The sequence below is a fragment of the Eubalaena glacialis genome, chromosome 18 (genome assembly GCF_028564815.1).
Source record: "Eubalaena glacialis isolate mEubGla1 chromosome 18, mEubGla1.1.hap2.+ XY, whole genome shotgun sequence".
NCBI classification, from domain to species: Eukaryota; Metazoa; Chordata; class Mammalia; order Artiodactyla; family Balaenidae; genus Eubalaena; species Eubalaena glacialis.
This window is the reverse complement of record NC_083733.1, coordinates 35,927,995-35,946,932: the sequence shown is the minus strand read 5'-3', so window position 1 is coordinate 35,946,932 and position 18,938 is coordinate 35,927,995. Positions and strand designations below refer to the sequence as shown.

Below are 18,938 nucleotides of genomic sequence, written 5' to 3'. Positions count from 1 at the left end.
TCTCTGCATGTGATTATTGGCCATCCTTTGTGTCTTTTGATGAAATTCCAATTTTACTTTTCCCTTTTAATTGAGTTGTCTTTTCATTCTTGAGTTGTAAGAATTCCTTATGTGTTCTACATAGATTTCCTTTGTCAGGTACATATTTTTCAGATATTTTCTTCAAATATTTTATTGACAGTGTTTGTTGAAGAGCAAAAGTTTTTGTTTTTTATAAAGTCCAATTTAAAAAATTTTGTTAATGGTTTCTTTTGAGTTGTAATTAAGAAATCTTTACTAAACCAAGGTCACACAGATTTTCTCTTATGTTTTCTTCTAGAAGTTTCATATTTTTAGCTCTAACATTTGAGTCTATGATTCATGCTGAGTGAATTTTTGTATATGATGCATAGTATGGGTCAAGGTTCCTTTTCTTTTTGCATATAGATATTTAATTGTTCCAATACTGTTGGTCAAAAAAAGTATCTTTTCTCCATTGAATTGCCTTAGACATCTTTGTCAAATGTGTGTTTTATATTTTTGAGTTCCCTATACTGTTCCATTAATTTATGTTTATGCCAATACCACACTGAGTTGATCACTTTGCTTTATAATAGGTCTTGAAATCATTTAGTGTTAGTTGTCCAGCTTTGCTTTTCTTGTCTAAAAATTTTTCAGCTATTCTAGGTTCTTTGCATTTCCATATAAATTTTAGAATCTGCTTGTCAGTTGCTGCAAAACAGTCTGCTGGGATTCTGCTGGGATTTTAATTGGCATTTCATTTGAACCTGTAGATCGTTTGGGGAGAATTGTCATCTTAAAAATATTGTTTCTTCTCATCTGTGAACAGGTATATCTCTGTTTTTTTTTTAGGTCTTCCTAACTTTCTCAGCAATGTTTTTTCACTTTCAGCATACAGATCTTGCACTTTGTCAAATTTATCTCAAATTATTTCCTATTTCTTGATGCTGTTTTTTATTTCAATTTTTGATAATTGCTAATATAAAGAAAGAGTACAATTTGTATTTTGTATATTAACCTTGTATCCTACAACTTTGCTAGTAAACTCATTAATTTTAATCACCTTGTCTCTCTACCTTTTTTGTTTGTTTGGCCCCTGTGTTTTATGTTAGGGCTTTCCTCCAATCTTTGGTGATTCTTTGATGTCTCTTTATATATATATAAGGTGTGACATTAAGATTATTGAACATTTTGTGTGCACATGTGAGGCTTGATACCTGGTGGGCTTCATCAGATTGTGATAAATTGGGGGTGGGGTTCCCCATGTTTCAGGATCTATAAATCTTATCTCTTAGACCAGTTGGTATTTTCAAAGAAGGGTCCTGTGGTATCATCTGGTAGAGGGTGTTGGGCTGTCTGTATTGTAAACCTACTATTCTAAGCTGCCTGTAGTTAAAATTTTGACTTCCACTTTCACTGTTTTTGTATTATAATAATTATGTTATAATTTTGATGTTTATTATGTTTTGTTTAAGTATATAACTTAAATAAATGTACTGTCTACCACTTATGTATTGTCTAAGTATGTAATTTAAATAATTTCTTAATTTTGGAGTTTAGTGAGGAACCGTTTTTATACATATTCCATAGATTCTAGGAAAGATAGTTTGGGTGTGTGTGTGTCTGTGTATACATATATATCTGAATACAGCAATATTTTAACAAGAGTATATATGTGTGTTATGAGATTGCTATTCTCTAGGTTTATAGCTTTATTTTTTCTGCACGTTGTGGTATACAGAAGTGCATTAAACTTGCCATGACAGTTTTTTTTCTGTCAGTTTCACTTTATAATTTCTAATTTTTTAATATACATTTTAATAGTATTTATTTGTTATGTCATCATTGTGGCCATTTCCTGCTATCTAGTACAGCCATTCTCTTTGTTCCATTCTTACCTTGGTTTCTCCTTAGGCTGGTAATACTTTTGCAGTTCATCCTTCCTTTTTGTTAGTGTATACCAGGTACAGCTTTTTTTGAATTTTTAACCTTCTTGTTTCATTATGTTTTATTAGTATTTCATATAATCAATTTTTAGATTACTTTTGACTCTACCTGGAAGTCTGGATATTCAATAGGCTTTTTCAAATATTGTACTAACTGGTATGTTGGGACTTTTGACATCTGTGGTTTGGTTGTTTTCTGTCCCCTTTTTAAAAAAGGGTCCTAGTTTTTTCCTTTGAATTATGTCATTAACTGTATGGACAGTTTGTTAGATCAGAAGGCATGTATTCTGTTTTTTTAATACTACTTGTGATTCCTTTCAGTTAAAAATCATGCATCTCTGTTTCTCTAAGTATCAACATCATAAATGAAATATATTTTCCCTCCCTTGTATAAAATGAAATAATTAATACACAGTAATCTATCCCTTCCTCATCTCACTACCTACTTTAGAGGATTTAATTTTTTTACATTATGAATCTTTATCAGAAACTATTTTCAACTTTTATATTCTTTCTTTTTTTTAAATTAATAGCTTTTTTTAAAAAAGCAGTTTTAGGTCCACAGTACAATTTGAGTGGAAAGTACAAAGAGTCCCATATAACCTCTCACCCTCCCTCCCCCAGTTTCCCCTTAAAATTGATGAGTCGGTATTAATACATTATTTTAACTTAAGTCCATACTTTACATCAGGGTTCACTTTGTGTTGTACATTGTATGGGTTTTGATGACTGTGTAAATGATATGTATCCACCATTACAGTATCAAAGAATATAGTTTCATAGCCCTAAAAATCCCATGTGCCCCACTTACTCATTCCTCCCTCCCTCTCTCCAAGTCCCTGGCAATCACTGATCTGTCTCCATATTTTTGTCTGTTCCAGGAATGTCATATAGTTGGAATTACACAGTATATAGCCTTTTTAGGTTGGCTTCTTTCACTTAGTAGTATGCATTTAAGATTCTTCCATGTCTTTTTCTGGCTTGATAGTTCATTTCTTTTTATCACTGAATAACATTCTACTGTATGGATGTACAACAGTTTGTTTATCCCTTTATTGAAGGACATCTTAGTTATTTCTAGGTTTTGACAATTATGAATAAAGCTACTGTAAACATTTGTGTGCAGGTTTTTGTGTGGACGTAAGTTTTCAGCTCACTTGAGTAAATACCAGGGAGTGCAGTTGCTGGGGTCATAAGGTAAGAGCATGTTAGTTTTGTAAGAAACTGTCAAACTGTCTTCCAAGTTGTCTGTACCATTTTGCATTCCCACCAGCAATGAATGAGAGTTCTTGTTGCTCCACATCCTCACCACCATTTGGTGTTGTCAGTGTTTTGGATTTTGGCCATTTTAAGAAGTGTGTAGAGTGTCTTGTTTTTGTATTCTTTTTTGTAAACATATTTCCCACCTTTATTTTTTAAATAACAAATTTATTGAGATATAATTCACAAACCATAAGATTCACCCCTTTAAATGTGCAATTCTTTGGTTTTCAGTATATTGACAAGTTGTACAGCCATGAACATTATCTAATTTTGGAACATTGTCTTTGCCTATGTACCATTAGCAGCCACTCTCCATACCCGCCCACCACCAGAAGCCCCTGGAAACCACTCATCTTTCTGTCTCAGTGGATTTGCCTGTTTTGGATATTTCATATAAATAGAATCATACAATATGTGGCCTCTTGAGACTAGCTTGTTTCATTTAGCATAATGTTTTCAGGATTCCTTCATGTTGTATGCATCAGAACTTCATTCCTTTTCATGGCTAAATAGTATTCTCTTATATGAATATATACCATATTTTGTTTATCATTGAGCGGTTGATGGATGTTTGGGTGGTTCCCACCTTTTGGTTATTCTGAATAATGTTGCTGTGATCATTCATGTACAAGTTTCTGTGTAAACATAGGTTTTCAGTTCTCAGTGTATGACTAGGAGTAGAATTGCTGGATCATATGAAAATTCTGTATTTAACATTTCGAGAAACTTCCAAACTATTTTTCAAAGTGGCTACACTATTTTACTATCTCACTAACAGTGTATGAGGGTTCCAGTTTCTCTGCATCCTCATCAACACTTGTTATTGTCTGTCTTTTTTATTTTAGCCATCCATTTGATTTAGTATGTGTGAAGTGATAGCTCATTGTGGTTTGATTTTCATTTCCCTAATTGCTAATAATATTGAGCATCGTTTCATGTGTTTATTGGCTATTTGTATATCTTCTTTGTAGGAATATCTATTTTAATGATTTGCACATTTTTAATTGGGTATTTGTCTTTTTCTTGTTGAGTTCCTTATATATTCTGGATATAAATCCCTTGTGAGATACATGATTTGCAAATATTTTCACCAGTTTTGTGGGCTTTCTTTTCACTTTTTTGATGGTGTTCTTTGAGGCACAAAACGGTTTTAATTTTGATAAAGTCTAATTTATATGTATTTTTCTTTTGTTATTTTGGTTTTAATGTCATATCTAAGAAGCCATTGCCTAATCCAAGGTCATGAGGATTTACTCCTACATTTTCTTATAAGAGTTTTACAGTTTTAGTTCTTATATTTAGATCTATAATCCATTTTGAGTTAATGCCTGTATGTGGTGTGAGATGTCAGGATCCGTCTCATTCTCTTGCTTGTGGATATCCAGTTGTCCCAAGTACTATTTGTTGACTTCTTTTTCCATGTAATGTTGCCCTTGTGGAAAATCAGTTGACTGTAAGTGTAAGGGTTTATTTCTGGACTTCCAACTGTACCATTGATCCATATTTCTATCCTTATGCCAGTACCACACACTCTTGCTTACTGTAATTTTGTAAAAATTATTGAAATTGGGAAGTGTGAATCCTCCTGATTTGTTCTTCTTTTGCAAGATTGCCTAGCCCTTATGGGTCCTTTTTACTTCCATATGAGTTTTAGGATCAGCTTGTCACTTTCTACAAAAAAGCTAAATAGAATTTCGATAGGGATTCTGTTGAATCTGTAGATCACTTTGGGGAGTATTGCCATATTAATAATATTAATTCTTTGAATCCATGAACAGGGGGTCCTTCTGTTATTTAGGTTTTTAATTTCTTTCAACTTTGTTTTTGTGGTTTTTGAGTATATGTCTTGCAATTCTTTTGTTAAATGTATTCTTAAGTATTTTATTCTTTTTGATACTATTGAAGAAAATAAATTGAATTATTTTCTTCATTTCTTTTTCAAATTGTTCATTGCTTATGTAAAGAAATACAAATTGATTTTTGTATATCAGTCTTATATTCTGCAACCTTTCAGAACTTGTTTATTAGTTCTAATGGTTTTTTTAGTGGATTCCTTAGATTTTTTTCCATGTACCAGATCATGTCATATGCAAATAGAGATACTTTTACTTTTTTCCAGTCTGGATGCCTTCCCCCCCACCCCCAATTGCCCTGGCTAGAACCTCCAGTACAATGATGGATAGGAATGGCAAGATCTATTCAGATTTTCTATTACTTTTTAACAGATTACTTTCGATAGTTTATATCTTTCTAGAAATTTTCCCATTTCATTTAGATTATCAAATTTGTTGGCATACAAGTTTGTTTATAGTATACTCTTATTTCTTTTTTATTTCTGTAAGGTTGATAGTAATGTGGCCTGTGTCATTCCTGATTTAGTAAGTTGAATGTCCTTGTTTTCCTTACTCAGTATGGCTAAATGTTTGTCAATTTTATTGAACTATTCAAAGAACCAACTTTTGGTTTATTGATTTTTCTCAATTGTTTTTCTTGTCACAGTTTCATTTATTTAAGGATTATTCTCTAATCCTTCCTTCTGCTTGCTTTGTATTCAGTTTGCTCTTTTTCTACTTTCTAAAGGTGGAAGATTAGTTTATTGGTTTGGAATTTTCTTTAGTATATGCATTTACAGCTATCAATATCTTTATATGCACTACTTTAGCTGCATCTCATAAGTTTTAGTAACTTACATTTTTGTTTTTATTCATCTCGAAATGTTTTCCAATTTCCCTTGTGATTTCTTTTTGTTTTCCCTTGTGATTTAGGGGTTAATTTCATATTTTTGTGAATTTCCAAATTTTTAAAAATTATTCATTTCTAATTTTATTGCATGGTGGTCAAAGATTATACTTTGTATGATTTCAGGGTTTTGAAATATAGATATTTGTTTAATGGCTTGCTTATGGTCTACCCTGGAGAATGTTTGCATGTGCACTTGTGAAGAATATGTATACTGCTGCTGTTGTTGGATGGCTTGCTCTCTAGGTGTTTGTTATGTCTAATTGGTTGATAGTACTGTTCAAGTCTTCTATGTCCTTGCTGATCTTTTCCCAGTTTTACCTATTATTGAATATATAGATATATTTATTTATAATATATAGATTATCTATATCCATGTGTATCTATAGATATGATAGATATCTAGATATACTCATGTAAAGAGATTTATTGTAAGGAATTAACTCATGTAGTTATGGAGGCTGGGAAGTCCAGAATCTATAGTGTGGGCCAACAGGCTTGAGACCAAAGAGAGCTGATGGTGTAGACAAAGTTTGAAGGCAGTTTGCTGGAGAATTTCCTCTTGCTCAAGGAGGCCAGTCTTTTTGTCCTTTTCAGACCTTCAACTGTTTGGATGAAGCCCACCCACATTCTGGAGGCAAACTTACCCAAGGTTCACTGATGTAAATATTAATTTCATCCAAAACACTCTCCAAGTTGATACATGAAATTAACCATTGCAAATAGTATGTAAAAACTTAGTTTCAACAAGCCCTCCTTCCCTCAGCCCTCTTTTGTACCATTTTTGTCATAGAAAATACATCTCTATACACTGTAAGCTTATCAGCACAGTAATATGTAGTTGCTTCTCATTATTTGCAGTAGTTATGTTCTATAAAGTTGCAGCAAGCACTGAAGTAGCAAATACTGAATTATTGCTCCTTGAAGAAATACAGGGTTAGCTTCCTGCAAGCCAATTCGTCATCAATCAGTACATAACCTTGTTTTATTTGTGTTTCTGTTTAAAGTTGCCTTATTTATATATTTAATATATATTGTTGATTCATTAACATTAAACTCATGACCATTAACCCTATAACTCATGCCCGAATGAAGCTATCTAACACACGTATTTTCTCCGTAAGGCACATCGTGGCCTTCTTGCTCATGGGAACACTAGACAGCACTTCAGCACTGCCTTTGGGGCTTTTTAAAGGGCAGAATCACTAACAAAAAACACAAAAATGCAAAAAACCTGGCACTAAATAGACTGCAGGGAGGATCCTTGCTTAGAATATGAGAATTAAAATAAGAAGGCAGAGCATCATCTTGTTTGACCTCAGCTGGGAATATGCACCTTGGGTGATGTGCTATACCATGTCTGCAAACGACTGCAGAAGCACTACAAGTAGTAATTTTGGAGTTACAAATAAATTCTAGCAAGTAGGTGAATTTTCAAATATAAAATCCATGAATAATGAGGGTCAGCTGTAATTATCGTTTAATGAATTTTTTTGAATCAGATAAGAGAACATAAAAGTCACAAACAAAAATGCATTATACTGTCTTTTTTAAAAAATTTTATTGGGGCATAGTTGATTTACAATGTTGTGTTTCAGGTGTGCAGCATAGTGATTCAGTTATACATATACATGTATTCATTCTTTTTCAGATTCTTTTCCCAGATAGGTTATTGCAGAATATTGAATATAGTTCCCTGTGCTATACAGTAGGTCCTTGTTGGCTATCTATTTTATATATAGTAGTGTATGTATGTTAACCCCAAGCTCCTAATTTATCCCTTCCCCCTTCCCATATACTGTTTTTTATATTTACTGATGTAATTACTTTTATTGGTGTTCTTTTTTGTGTGTGTTTGGATACAGTTTAGCGACCTTTCACTTCAGCTTTTAATATTTGTTATAGTGTGGTCTGCTAGCTACAAATTCTTACAGTGTTTTTTCTTTTTTTTAAATCTGGGAATGTCTTAATTTCTTCTTCATCTTTGAAAGATAGCTTTGTTGGATATACAGTTCTTGGTTGAGTCTTTTTTTTCTTTCAATATGTCTTCATACTGCTTTCCATCCTCATGGTTTCTAATGCAAAGTCAGTTAATCTTATGGAGGGTCCCTTGCACTTAATGAAAACAGTATTTTCTCTTATTGCTTTTAAGATTCTTTGTCTTTGGCTTTTGATAGTTTGACTATGATGAGTGTAGGTATGAATCTCTGAGTTTACTTAGAGTTTGTTGAGCTTATTAGATGTGTCAATTAATATTTTTTGGATATTCTTTATGCTCCTTTCTCTTTATCCTCTTCTTGGACTTGCAATATGAGTATGTTGGTAATATTTCTAATGTCCAGTAGGTCCCTGTGGCACTGTTCATTTCTTTGCTTTTTTCTTTCTGTTCCTCAGATTGGTTAATCTCAATCGACCTATCTTCAAGTTCATTGATTCTTTCTTCTGCCAGCTAAAATTGCTAGTTAGCCCATCTAGTGAATTTTTCATTTAAGTTACTATATTTTTCAATCCTAAAATTTCTATTTGCTTCTTTTTTTATGATTCCTGTCTCTTTATTGATCTTTTCTATCTGTTAGAACATCGTTTTCATAGTTTCCTGTAGTTCTTCAGATGTGGTTTCCTTTAGTTTTGTTTTTTAATTGTAGTAAAATACACTTAACATAAAATTTGCCCTCTTAACCGTTTTTAAGTGTACAGTTCAGTAGTGTTAGGTATATTCACATTTTTATGTAACCAATCTCTAGAACTTTTCTGTCTTGCAAAACTCTGTACTCATGAAACAGCAACTCTCCAGTTTTTCCTTCCTCAGTGCCTGGTAACTATCATTTTCCTTTCTGTTTTTATAAGTTTGACTAATCTATTCATCTTATATAAGTGGAATTGTACAGTATTTGTCTTTTTGTAACTGGTTTATTTCACTTTTCATAATATCTTCAAGGTTCATCCATGTTGGAGCATTAGATTTTTTGAACATATATATAATAGCTGATTTTAAATCTTTGTCTAAGAAGTTTGACATCTGGGCTTCCTCAGGGACAATTTCTATTCACTATTTTTTTTTTTCTTTTACTGATTTTAGGCCATACTTTTGTATTTCTTCATGTGTCTCATTTCTTTGTTGAAACTGAACATATATAATGTTATAATTTTTAAATAATATAATTAGATTTCTCACTCCCTCAAGGATTTGTTGGTTTATTGTTGTTATTTGGTTTGTTTTAGTGTTTTTCCTGGTCTTTTTCTGTAAAGTCTGTATTCTTTGTCATGGGTGGCCACTGAAGTTGCTGCTTGTTTAGTGGTCAGCTAATGGTAGGACAGAGATTTCCTTAAGTGCCTGAACCAATAGGTCTCCCACTCTTTTCCAAGGGGCTCTGTGCTTAACATTTGGGCAGAGTTTATAACTCTACCTTAGCCTTCACTTCCTGCTTTTATACAGCTTCAGTGTCTGCCAGAGGTGAGCTTTGAAGCCTTTCTCAGATCTTTCCTGATCATACTTAGAGTCCTATACATATATATGACCTTCTAGATTCCTAGGAATATTTCAGAGCTTTTCAAAAGCCTCTATGAATATCTCATCACCCAGATTTTTTTCTTTAAGGTTTTTGATCAGCCTCTTGTTAGTCCCAACTGGTATCGCTGCCTCAGGCAGCTACAGTGTTAAACAATTGCTGTCGGTTGTTTTTGACAAATGCCCTGAGTACAGGGCTGTTCACACAGAGTGTTCTCTGAGTCAGGTCAAATAAAGATAAATCCTGAGAATTGAGCCTTTCCAAGGAACTTTCAGACAGGTGGGTGACACTCTCTGGAGATGTGGCTTCTGGGGAGCTCTGATCTTATTCTGCCCCTTATAGGGGTTGCTAGGCTACTGGTTTTCACAGCTATTGTGGTTGTGAGGCTATTAGTTTTCAAGGCTACCATGCACTTGGGAGAAGGGTAGGGTGTAAAGCAAGTTAATAGACCATAAAGCTTGTTATATTTACTGAGATTCAGTTGTTTTTCTTGAATAAACAGGTTGTTGCAAGTTAATTTCTAGAATACTGAAAAAGTTGATTTTGACATTTGCCAGTTCTCATTGCTTTTATGGAGGAGCAGATTTTCAGACTTCCTTAGTCCCTCGTTCTAAAAGTGCATCCTCATACATTTAGTTTGAATTCTGGGCTTAAATGATTTCATTGCTTCTGATCCTTTTATTTTGATTTATTTGTTGTTCAGATGGAATATATCTTCAGGTTACTTTTTTTTAAGGATTTGTTTATAGGTTATGTTTTGAGGCCCTTTATATTTGCTAAGGTCTCTTTGTTGTCTGCACCAGTAATCCCCATATGTTTTGTTCACATATTCCATCAGTAAAAATTTTTGAAAATATATCTCTCTATAATATAAATACATTTGTAATAAGGGTGTATTAGAATGCTAAGGCTGTCATAACAAAAATACCACAGACTGGATGGCTTAAAAAAAACAAACAAATGTATTTTCTCACAGTTCTGAAAGCTAGAAGTCCAAGATCAAGTTGTTGGCAGGTTTGATTTCTCCTGAGGTCTCCTCCTTGGCTTGCAGATGGCTGCCTTCTCAGTGTGTCCTCGCATGACCTTTTCTCTGTGCTTATGCATCCCTGGTCTCTCTCTTTCTTCTTATAAGGACACCAGTCATATTGGATAAGAGCCCCACCTTTATGGCCTCTTTTAACCTTAATTACCGCCTTAAAGGCCCTATTTCCAAATATAGTCACATTGAGGGGACACAGTTCATTCCATAACAAAGGATAAATATGTAATACAAACATAACATAAATGTACCATTGTACTAATGTTAGATATTTATATGTACAACACACACAGAATAAATTTTTAAAAGTAATTATTTTTAGTGAAAACAATGTATTCTAATTAGATAATTGTTTTTATTTTATAATGTGGCTATCAAAGCTTATTCCAGAAGTAAAAGTGTCAACTCTTATCATTTTCTTGTTGTTCACATCTTTGCCTCTATTATCTTTAATGATATTTTGCAGGAATTTTTTTTTTTTTTAAGATAGAGGAATGGGGACATTTTAAATTTATTTATTTATTTATTTATTTCATTTTTGGCTGTGTTGGGTCCTCGCCTCTGTGCGAGGGCTCTCCCCAGCTGCGGCGAGCGGGGGCCACTCCTCACCGCGGTGCGCGGGCCTCTCCCCGTCACGGCCTCTCCTGTTGCGGAGCACAGGCTCCAGACACACAGGCTCAGCAGTCGTGGCTCACGGGCCCAGCCGCTCCGCGGCATGTGGGATCCTCCCAGACCAGGGCTCGAACCCGTGTCCCCTGCACCGGCAGGCAGACTCCCAACCACTGTGCCACCAGGGAAGCCCTGCAGGAATTTTTTTAAACACTCCATTCATCCATTTATATTCTGTAAAAACAGTTAATCAGGCACACATGGACTGCAGTTGTGCTATAATTACAGTTAAAACAGATGAGTGAGGGCCCCACATCAGCCCAGTATGTTATGGGATTTCTACTCTTCTCTTAGAATATCTCATGTGTGTAACTATTCCAAGTGAGGGCATTACTTCATTTTGTATATTAAATATTTTAAAAACTAATTTTTTTCTAGTATTTATAGATACATAAAGATGAATATATGTACTCATATTTTCTACTTGTGCTTTGGTGGGTTATTCCAAACATTCCACTTTGGTGACCACTGATCTAAACACAAAATACAGATGTAGTCACAATTGGGTAGTCGGTTCACAGGTGTTCACTTTGTTATCCTTTGTATCTTATGTGTTGTGGCATGTATTCTGTGTAATAAAATATTTTTAAAACATTTTAAAGTAGTCATAAGTTTGCTTGAAAATTCTGTAGCTGTTATCCTAACATTCTGTCATTTATTATTGCACAAGAGGAGTCTAAGGCTTTTCAATCTGTAGTGTTGAGTCTTCTAGAATATTTTCTTGGTTATTTCTTTAATTATATCCAATTTTACATTTGCTGAGACCTCTTCTTTAGTTATATCAATTATCTATGAATTAGATATCTTTATTTTTTCCATATAGTTCCCCTACATAGCTTTACTGCCTTTTTCTTCTATGCTCTGGACATTTTTCTCAACTTTGTCATCATCACTGATTTAATTTCTATAGTATTTGTATGTGGCTTCCAGAGTTGATTTTAGTTACTTTATTTTACTTTATTTATTTATTTTTACTTTTTGTTGTGGAAAATATCAACCATAACAAAAGTTGAGAAAATAGGATAATGAACCATAAAACTTGTAACCCACCTTTAATAATTACCATGTCATGACCAGTCTTATTTCATCTCTTCCTACCCTTTCTCCCTTATCCCGCTCCTATTTATTTTGAATCAAATTCCAGACATCATATCTTTTCATAAATATTTTAGCATCTATCCCTAAAAGATATAGACTTTTAAAAAGTATCACCACAGTATCATACTTAAAGATGACAGTTGCCACATCATGTGTAATAAGTGGAGTATATTCCTGGATTGCCTACAAACATCTGTAGTTCTTCTCTTGCTAGAAACTTACTGAAGAAAAATTCTCAGCATACACCTCTTCCCAGAGTTTATCCCACCTCTGACTTCACGTCCCTAAGAATAAAATGTCATATCACAGCTGTTTCCATTCTAGTCATACTCCGTAGGTAGGAATTATAGTTTCGGGTTTATGTAGAAATACCTTTTAATCAGGAGAAGAGAAAAAACAGCTCTGGTCATTCTTGGAATCTGCTCTTCTATGTGGGTGAGTTGGGCCATGGAAGCCCTGACTCTGAAGTTTGGGGGAAAAGCAGAGGTTTGATGGCTAGAAAGTTCTGACTGTATTTCTTGTCCCTCCATGAACTCACCAGTTTACCGTAAGGTTTCATCTGAGTATGGTTCCTAGAAATGCTTTTTATCTGGCAGACTAAGGATTAGTATTTCTGATGTTGTTTAAACTCTACATATCTTTTTGTATTTTCCTAAATAAAAGACGGAGGTAGGCAAATTGGGCACCACTGATTTTCTGTCCTCATAACCTAGGTATCCTGTAATACACTTTAAAAGACCTCATTCATAACTCAGGAACCTTGCTTTATTAATTTTCCTACTTTTTAAAACCTCAGTGTCTTTTTTTATTTATTTATTTATTTTTTATTTATTTACTTTTGGCTGCATTGGGTCTTCGTTGCTGTGCACAGGCTTTCTCTAGCTGTGGCAAGCGGGGGCTACTCTTCGTTGCGGTGCGTGGGCTTCTTATTGAGGTGGCTTCTTTTGTTGCAGGGCACAGTCTCTAGGCGCACGGGCTTCAGTAGTTGTGGCATGCAAGCTCAGTAGTTGTGGCTCGCAGGCTCAGTAGTTGTGGCACACGGGCTTAGTTGCTCCACGGCTTGTGGGATCTTCCCAGACCAGGGCTTGAACCTGTGTCCCCTGCACTGGCAGGCGGATTCTTAAGCACTGCACCACCAGGGAAGTCCCAAAACCTCAGTGTCTTAAAATTTTAAGGGAAAAAAAAAATTACTTCACTTGAACAGTAACATATCTAACATGTATGTATTAAATTTAATTATAGCCATTAAATGATAGATTTTTATTTAACTAGACAGTGGGTTTAACTAAGATTGCCATACATAGATGAATAGTTTTCAGGTAGTTGGTAGACAGTAATATCACACTTAACCAATTTATGCTGAACATAATTAGAATTGTCTTTGATGACTTGAAAGTAACATTTTTATAACATTAAACATTATTAAGTCTTGTGAAAATATGAATAGTAGAACTTTCTAGGAATTGTAATCTAGATACACACTGAGTTGCCAATAACAATGAATGTTTAACAAAATTCAAGAGTTTTCAAGAGTAAAGGGCTTCGAATTAACTTGTGGATATATTTAAAAACAAGTAGAACTTTAGAAAGGAAATCAGAAGCAAGGAAAAGATAGTTATATAGTAAAATTGTGAGTGGTAAGTATTTTAGTCATTTTGCTTCCTTTTTGCCTGTGCATGTCAACCCTATTTATATCTATACTAACCTAGTCTAAGTGAAAGTGGTAATATGTTGAAGGTCAGAACATGTGGAAGCCACTCATTGCCTTCTTTTAAGTCCAGTGTAGGCCTCTTCACTGCGAGTGCCTACGACTTGGAGCATTTGAGCAGTAATCTAAGAAGATATATTCTCCTTAACATACAATTGTTCAACGTTTTAAGAACCTAATTGGTAAATTATCTCATTTATCCAACTAAAATATTTTTAAGAGATAGTAATATTTTGCTCATTATAAACAGAAAGGTTTTACTTTTTTAAAAACTGTTAGGGGAATTTCCTGGCGGTCCAGTGGTTAGGACTCTGCGCTTTCACTTCGGGGGGCGTGGATTCGATCCCTGGTCAGGGAACTAAGATCCCACATGCCGTGACACAACCAAAAGAAAAAAAACCTGTTAAAGACTTTCTGATAATGTTTGAGGAGGAATATACTAATTATTATTTTACCTGTTACCTAAGAATTTCAAAATGCTGTACACATTTACTTAATATTCCCATAGCAGTTAAGAGAGGGTGTGTTACCAAGAGGGAAACCGGTTCTGCAGGATTGATAACTTATTTATGGCCACGCAGTGAGTCATTAATAGATTTGAGAACAGCTTGAATGGCTAATTTTTGCTTCTTTGTGCTTACATATGTTCAAAAAATTTTAGTTTTAGTGTTTAGTTTTTAGTGTTATCCCCATATTTCCCAAACTAACTGTATTGAGCAGAAATATCATGTTTTAATTTATACAGCTTTCTTTTGGAACTACTGAATCTGTTTAAATGTTTATTGTTCTCCCACAGGTGTTGGATCCTGAACAAAACCACAACTTCACAGATCATTATCTAAATGTGGCCTTTGACCTTTCCCAAGTTCTTTTTATAGCTACTGCCAACACCACTGCTACTATTCCACCTGCTTTGTTGGACAGAATGGAGATCATTCAGGTGCCAGGTACTTGATTTGTAAACAAAATCATTATTTTGTTAAATAATGATTGTTAAATAATGATTTTGATCAATAAAAAGCTATTTCTTGCTTTTCTGAGCATAACTCTTTAAAACCGGTCGAGCTGTGGAGTTTTGAGTAAAAAGTTGATTTGCCAGTGTATGATCTTCAGAAGTTCTGAATCTGGCATATAAACCAGCTTTTATATATTGTAGATTCAAAGTCTACAAAATTTTGCAAAATTTTGTTTGTTTTAACCATGACAGACAAGAGTGTATGTACGTTGTATACAACATAACACTTTCAGATTTAACTTAGCATAAAAGAATGATCATTTTTATGGAAAACAAGATATTCTTCTTTGAAGCAATTTCTAAAATTATAGATAAAAATAATTTATTTTTTTTAAAGTAAGTGTCTAAAACCCAAAAATAGGTGTTTACATACCCAATGTAACTTCCTGTCTATCAGATTTTGAAGTTTTTACCATCTCTTGGAAAGTGTAATCATTTATTCTTGTTAAGAAATAGGTCCTAAAACTTTCTCTTTATTACAGCTGGCCTCATTTTTATATAAAAGTACAGGGTGCTTTTAAATTCTTCTTCTTTTTAGTTGAGTCTGTCAAGTAGTTATATACTTTTTTTTTTTTTTTTTTACCATGTCTTCCCCTTCACTGGAGTGTGTAAAAAAAAGTCCTTTAGTTACTAACACTAAATAAATCCCAGTGCTTTCACCTTATTTAAATTGCTCAGAATTATTTTTCCCTAGAAGAGATCAAATGTCAGTGCGTATCTTTTAAAATAAAAAATAGAGTATAATCTAAATATATATTTCATATTAAACTGAAATATATTTTCACCCTCCAGTAAATGATAATTGGATTTCTTAGTTATCTGTGAACCCTGCAGGTCCCTATATTTAATTTTAAAATATGGTGGAGAATTTTAAACTTGCTTTCTGCCTATTTATAACACTAAAATAAGTAAGTAATGAGATCCAGTTGCCTGGAAACTCCAAATCAAAATCCATAAGATATACTAACGTGAAGTGAAATAATCAGGGCAGCTGCTGCAGAGGTGGACATATGATGCCACCTTCTTCTGCAGTTTTGGTTATCCTATCTTCTAGCTTTTCTGGTCTTTTTAGTTTCCTTTTTCTGCTCAAAAGATGCCTTGTCAATTCATCTTTTTAATTTTTGCTTGTTAAGTGGAAAGGGGCAATTATTGTGGCGGACGTTTGTTTTAAAGACAAAGTAAATTTATACTCGTTGAGGCTTTTAAGTAGATAAGACCATGAAGTCTTTTAAATATATAAATTATATGTATAATTCCAGCATGTAAGGAATAAAACTTTTATAGGGAAGTCTTAGTTTCTGTTTTGTTTGTTGCTAAAGTTTATAGTCGGAGCTCTGGAAATAGCTCCTTTGCAGCTCTTCCCTTGAAGTCTTAATTGAGGTCTCTGTTGTTGCTGCTGTCAGTGTTTTCAATTACGTGTCAAATTATGCTAAAGAAAAGGGATGTATTATTTTCCTATTAAATAATAAAAACTCGCATTTGAGTTAAGGAGGTAATTATCTCTAAGTTAATGAAACTGAGATTTTTTTCTCTTCTTTGAGAGAGATATCATTTAATCAGAAGACTTTCAAACACTGTGCTTATTTAGTTAAGTGCTTGTTTTGTTTGTGAAAAAGTTGGAAATTTTAACAATTATTGAGTGGAGATTAAATTTCTTTATTCTGATTATAATCTTAGTTGAAGTCATACTTAAATTCATTCTAAATCCAAGATCCATTGCATCTGTGTTGGATTTATTAATGAAGCATGGTACTGTGGAAGCACTGTGAATAATCACAAAGCAAAATCGCTTCTTTTCCAGGGTATACACAAGAGGAAAAGATAGAGATTGCCCACAGGCACTTGATCCCGAAGCAACTGGAACAGCATGGGCTGACTCCTCAGCAGATTCAGATCCCTCAGGTTACTACTCTCGACATCATCACCAGGTTAGTCAGCCGTCCTGAGGCTTCAATAATGTTCAAATCTGAAAAGGAGATTCCTATTTCACTGGCAACTCACAGCATCCATTTCTCTCTCTCCAACAGATTCCCAGCAAGCATTTCCATAACTATTGATTTACACAGGGCTCTGTATTAGGCAGAAATTCACAGGGAAAGCATTTAGAGTATCTTCACGGCTAACTAAGGACTTCAGTTGAACCAGAATTTCAACTTTTCCACAGTTGCAATATAAGGGATTAATTCAATAAATTTAACAACCAAAAACATGGAAAATATTGAGACACCTTTTATGTCCCAGGATCTTGAAAGTTGAATTCTCCTGAGAAGTGAGATGGTACTTTCAGACATCAGTTTTAAGTTATTCAGATTTTCTTTTCTTCTCTTTGAGAGATTTAAAAAAATCCTTAGTGTTTTCATCTTCGGAATTAACACCAGAACAACGGAGAAGGTATTTTCCCGAGTTAGCTACCAAGTGGTTAAGCCCGTGGCAAGCAGCACATAAATTATCTGAGTCGGGTATTGCTGAGTCTAATTTATAGATTGCATGTTTGAATGGAAAATATAGCCTGTTGAGAATTTCTATCTACAATAGCCTCTCACAGTTTTCCTGGCTCAGTATTGCAGGTCTGTTGCATCATCTGGCAAATTGTGTCAGGCTGCCAGGGCTCCTCATGCAGCCCGTTCCCAGTAACCGCTGTTTTTTCAAAAGAAGTGAAGTCTCCCTCTGTTTTGAACTTTGACTTAGAGTTTGGCCAGTCAGGCTGCTTTTTGATCTAAGCCAGCCTTCTTAAGGAAGTCTATTTGGAAGTCTGTTTAAATTTACTTATGAAACAAGTAAGACTCAATCTGACCTAGGAGTTCCTTTTCTTAACTTGTGATTTGTTGTGTGGATAATGCCAGGGGAAATAAAGTAAGTGATTTCTGCTCCAGAGTCTTCCAAAAATATCATTATTCCAGATAATACCTCTCATGTCTTTGGGTAACTTTCAACAAGTCACTTAACCTTTTTGATAGGTTCCCCATCTGTAAAATATGAGTGGTAGAGAAAAATATCCATTCATAGCTTATCTGGAACCAAATACTAATGACTTGAAGAATAATCACTATTTGTATTTCCCAATTGTTGCCTGGAGAATTATTTCTTTTTTATATACTTGTTAGCTCAAAACATCAGCTATTAAAAGCTGTGAACATTAGGAAATTTCTCTGAGCAGTTTTAATATTTATAAAAACAGCACAGGTATTTGCTACTCCAGGCAAGTTTTGGGTATTTAGTGAGTTACCCAACTTAGGACATAGATTTTCATCTTTCATGTGTTTTTCATCTTTTCCTGTGTTGTAGTCATAGACCCATAATGTTCGGGAGGAGGGGAGGAAGTCTTAGAAGTCATCTAGTCCTCCTTACCTCCCAGGGTCACTAGACTGCTTGAATTACAGTGCTTACTGCAAACCACTCCTTGATGAGTAAATATAATTGTTATAAAAGAGTCTTTATATTCACCTCCCTATAGTTTTCTCATTCTGCCCTATATGTACACCTAGAATCTAATTCCTCCCTTGTACAGCCCTTCTGGCATTAAAAAAAAATGCTGTCAGGTCCACATCCCATAAATGTTCTCTTCTTCAGGCTAAATATTCCTATTCTCTTTACCATTCCTCTTGACCCATTTTCAAGACTTTTCACCTTCCTGATTAGTCTTTTTCTGAATGATTCCTGTGATGTCAATGTCTCTTTTAAAATAAACACCCAGAGCAGAACTCAGTGTTTCAGACATAGCCTAAACAGTTCACGGTGTAAGAAGACCACTGATTTTCTTATTCTGACTCTATTATTTTATGACTGTGTCTCAAGATTCTTAGCTTTTTTAGGTTATCCTCTTGCCTATTGCACATATAGTTACCCAACACCTTTAGTTCTTTGAATTTCTGCTGCACTTGGTCTATCTCATTCCATCTTTATAGGGTTGAATTTTTTAAAGCCCAGATGTAGACGTTTACAATTATGTATA

General features: G+C 34.2%; 1 protein-coding gene across 1 annotated transcript in view; it reads left to right on the top strand.

The window, feature by feature from the left end:
• The window catches only part of LONP2 (lon peptidase 2, peroxisomal), a 95,881-nt gene that overhangs the window by 42,060 nt on the left and 34,883 nt on the right, over positions 1–18,938 (top strand). The window contains exons 9-10 of the mRNA XM_061174273.1: positions 14,768–14,918; positions 16,788–16,914. Of these exons, the coding sequence (XP_061030256.1) occupies positions 14,768–14,918; positions 16,788–16,914 (278 nt within the window). The remainder of the gene's footprint in view (positions 1–14,767; positions 14,919–16,787; positions 16,915–18,938) is intronic.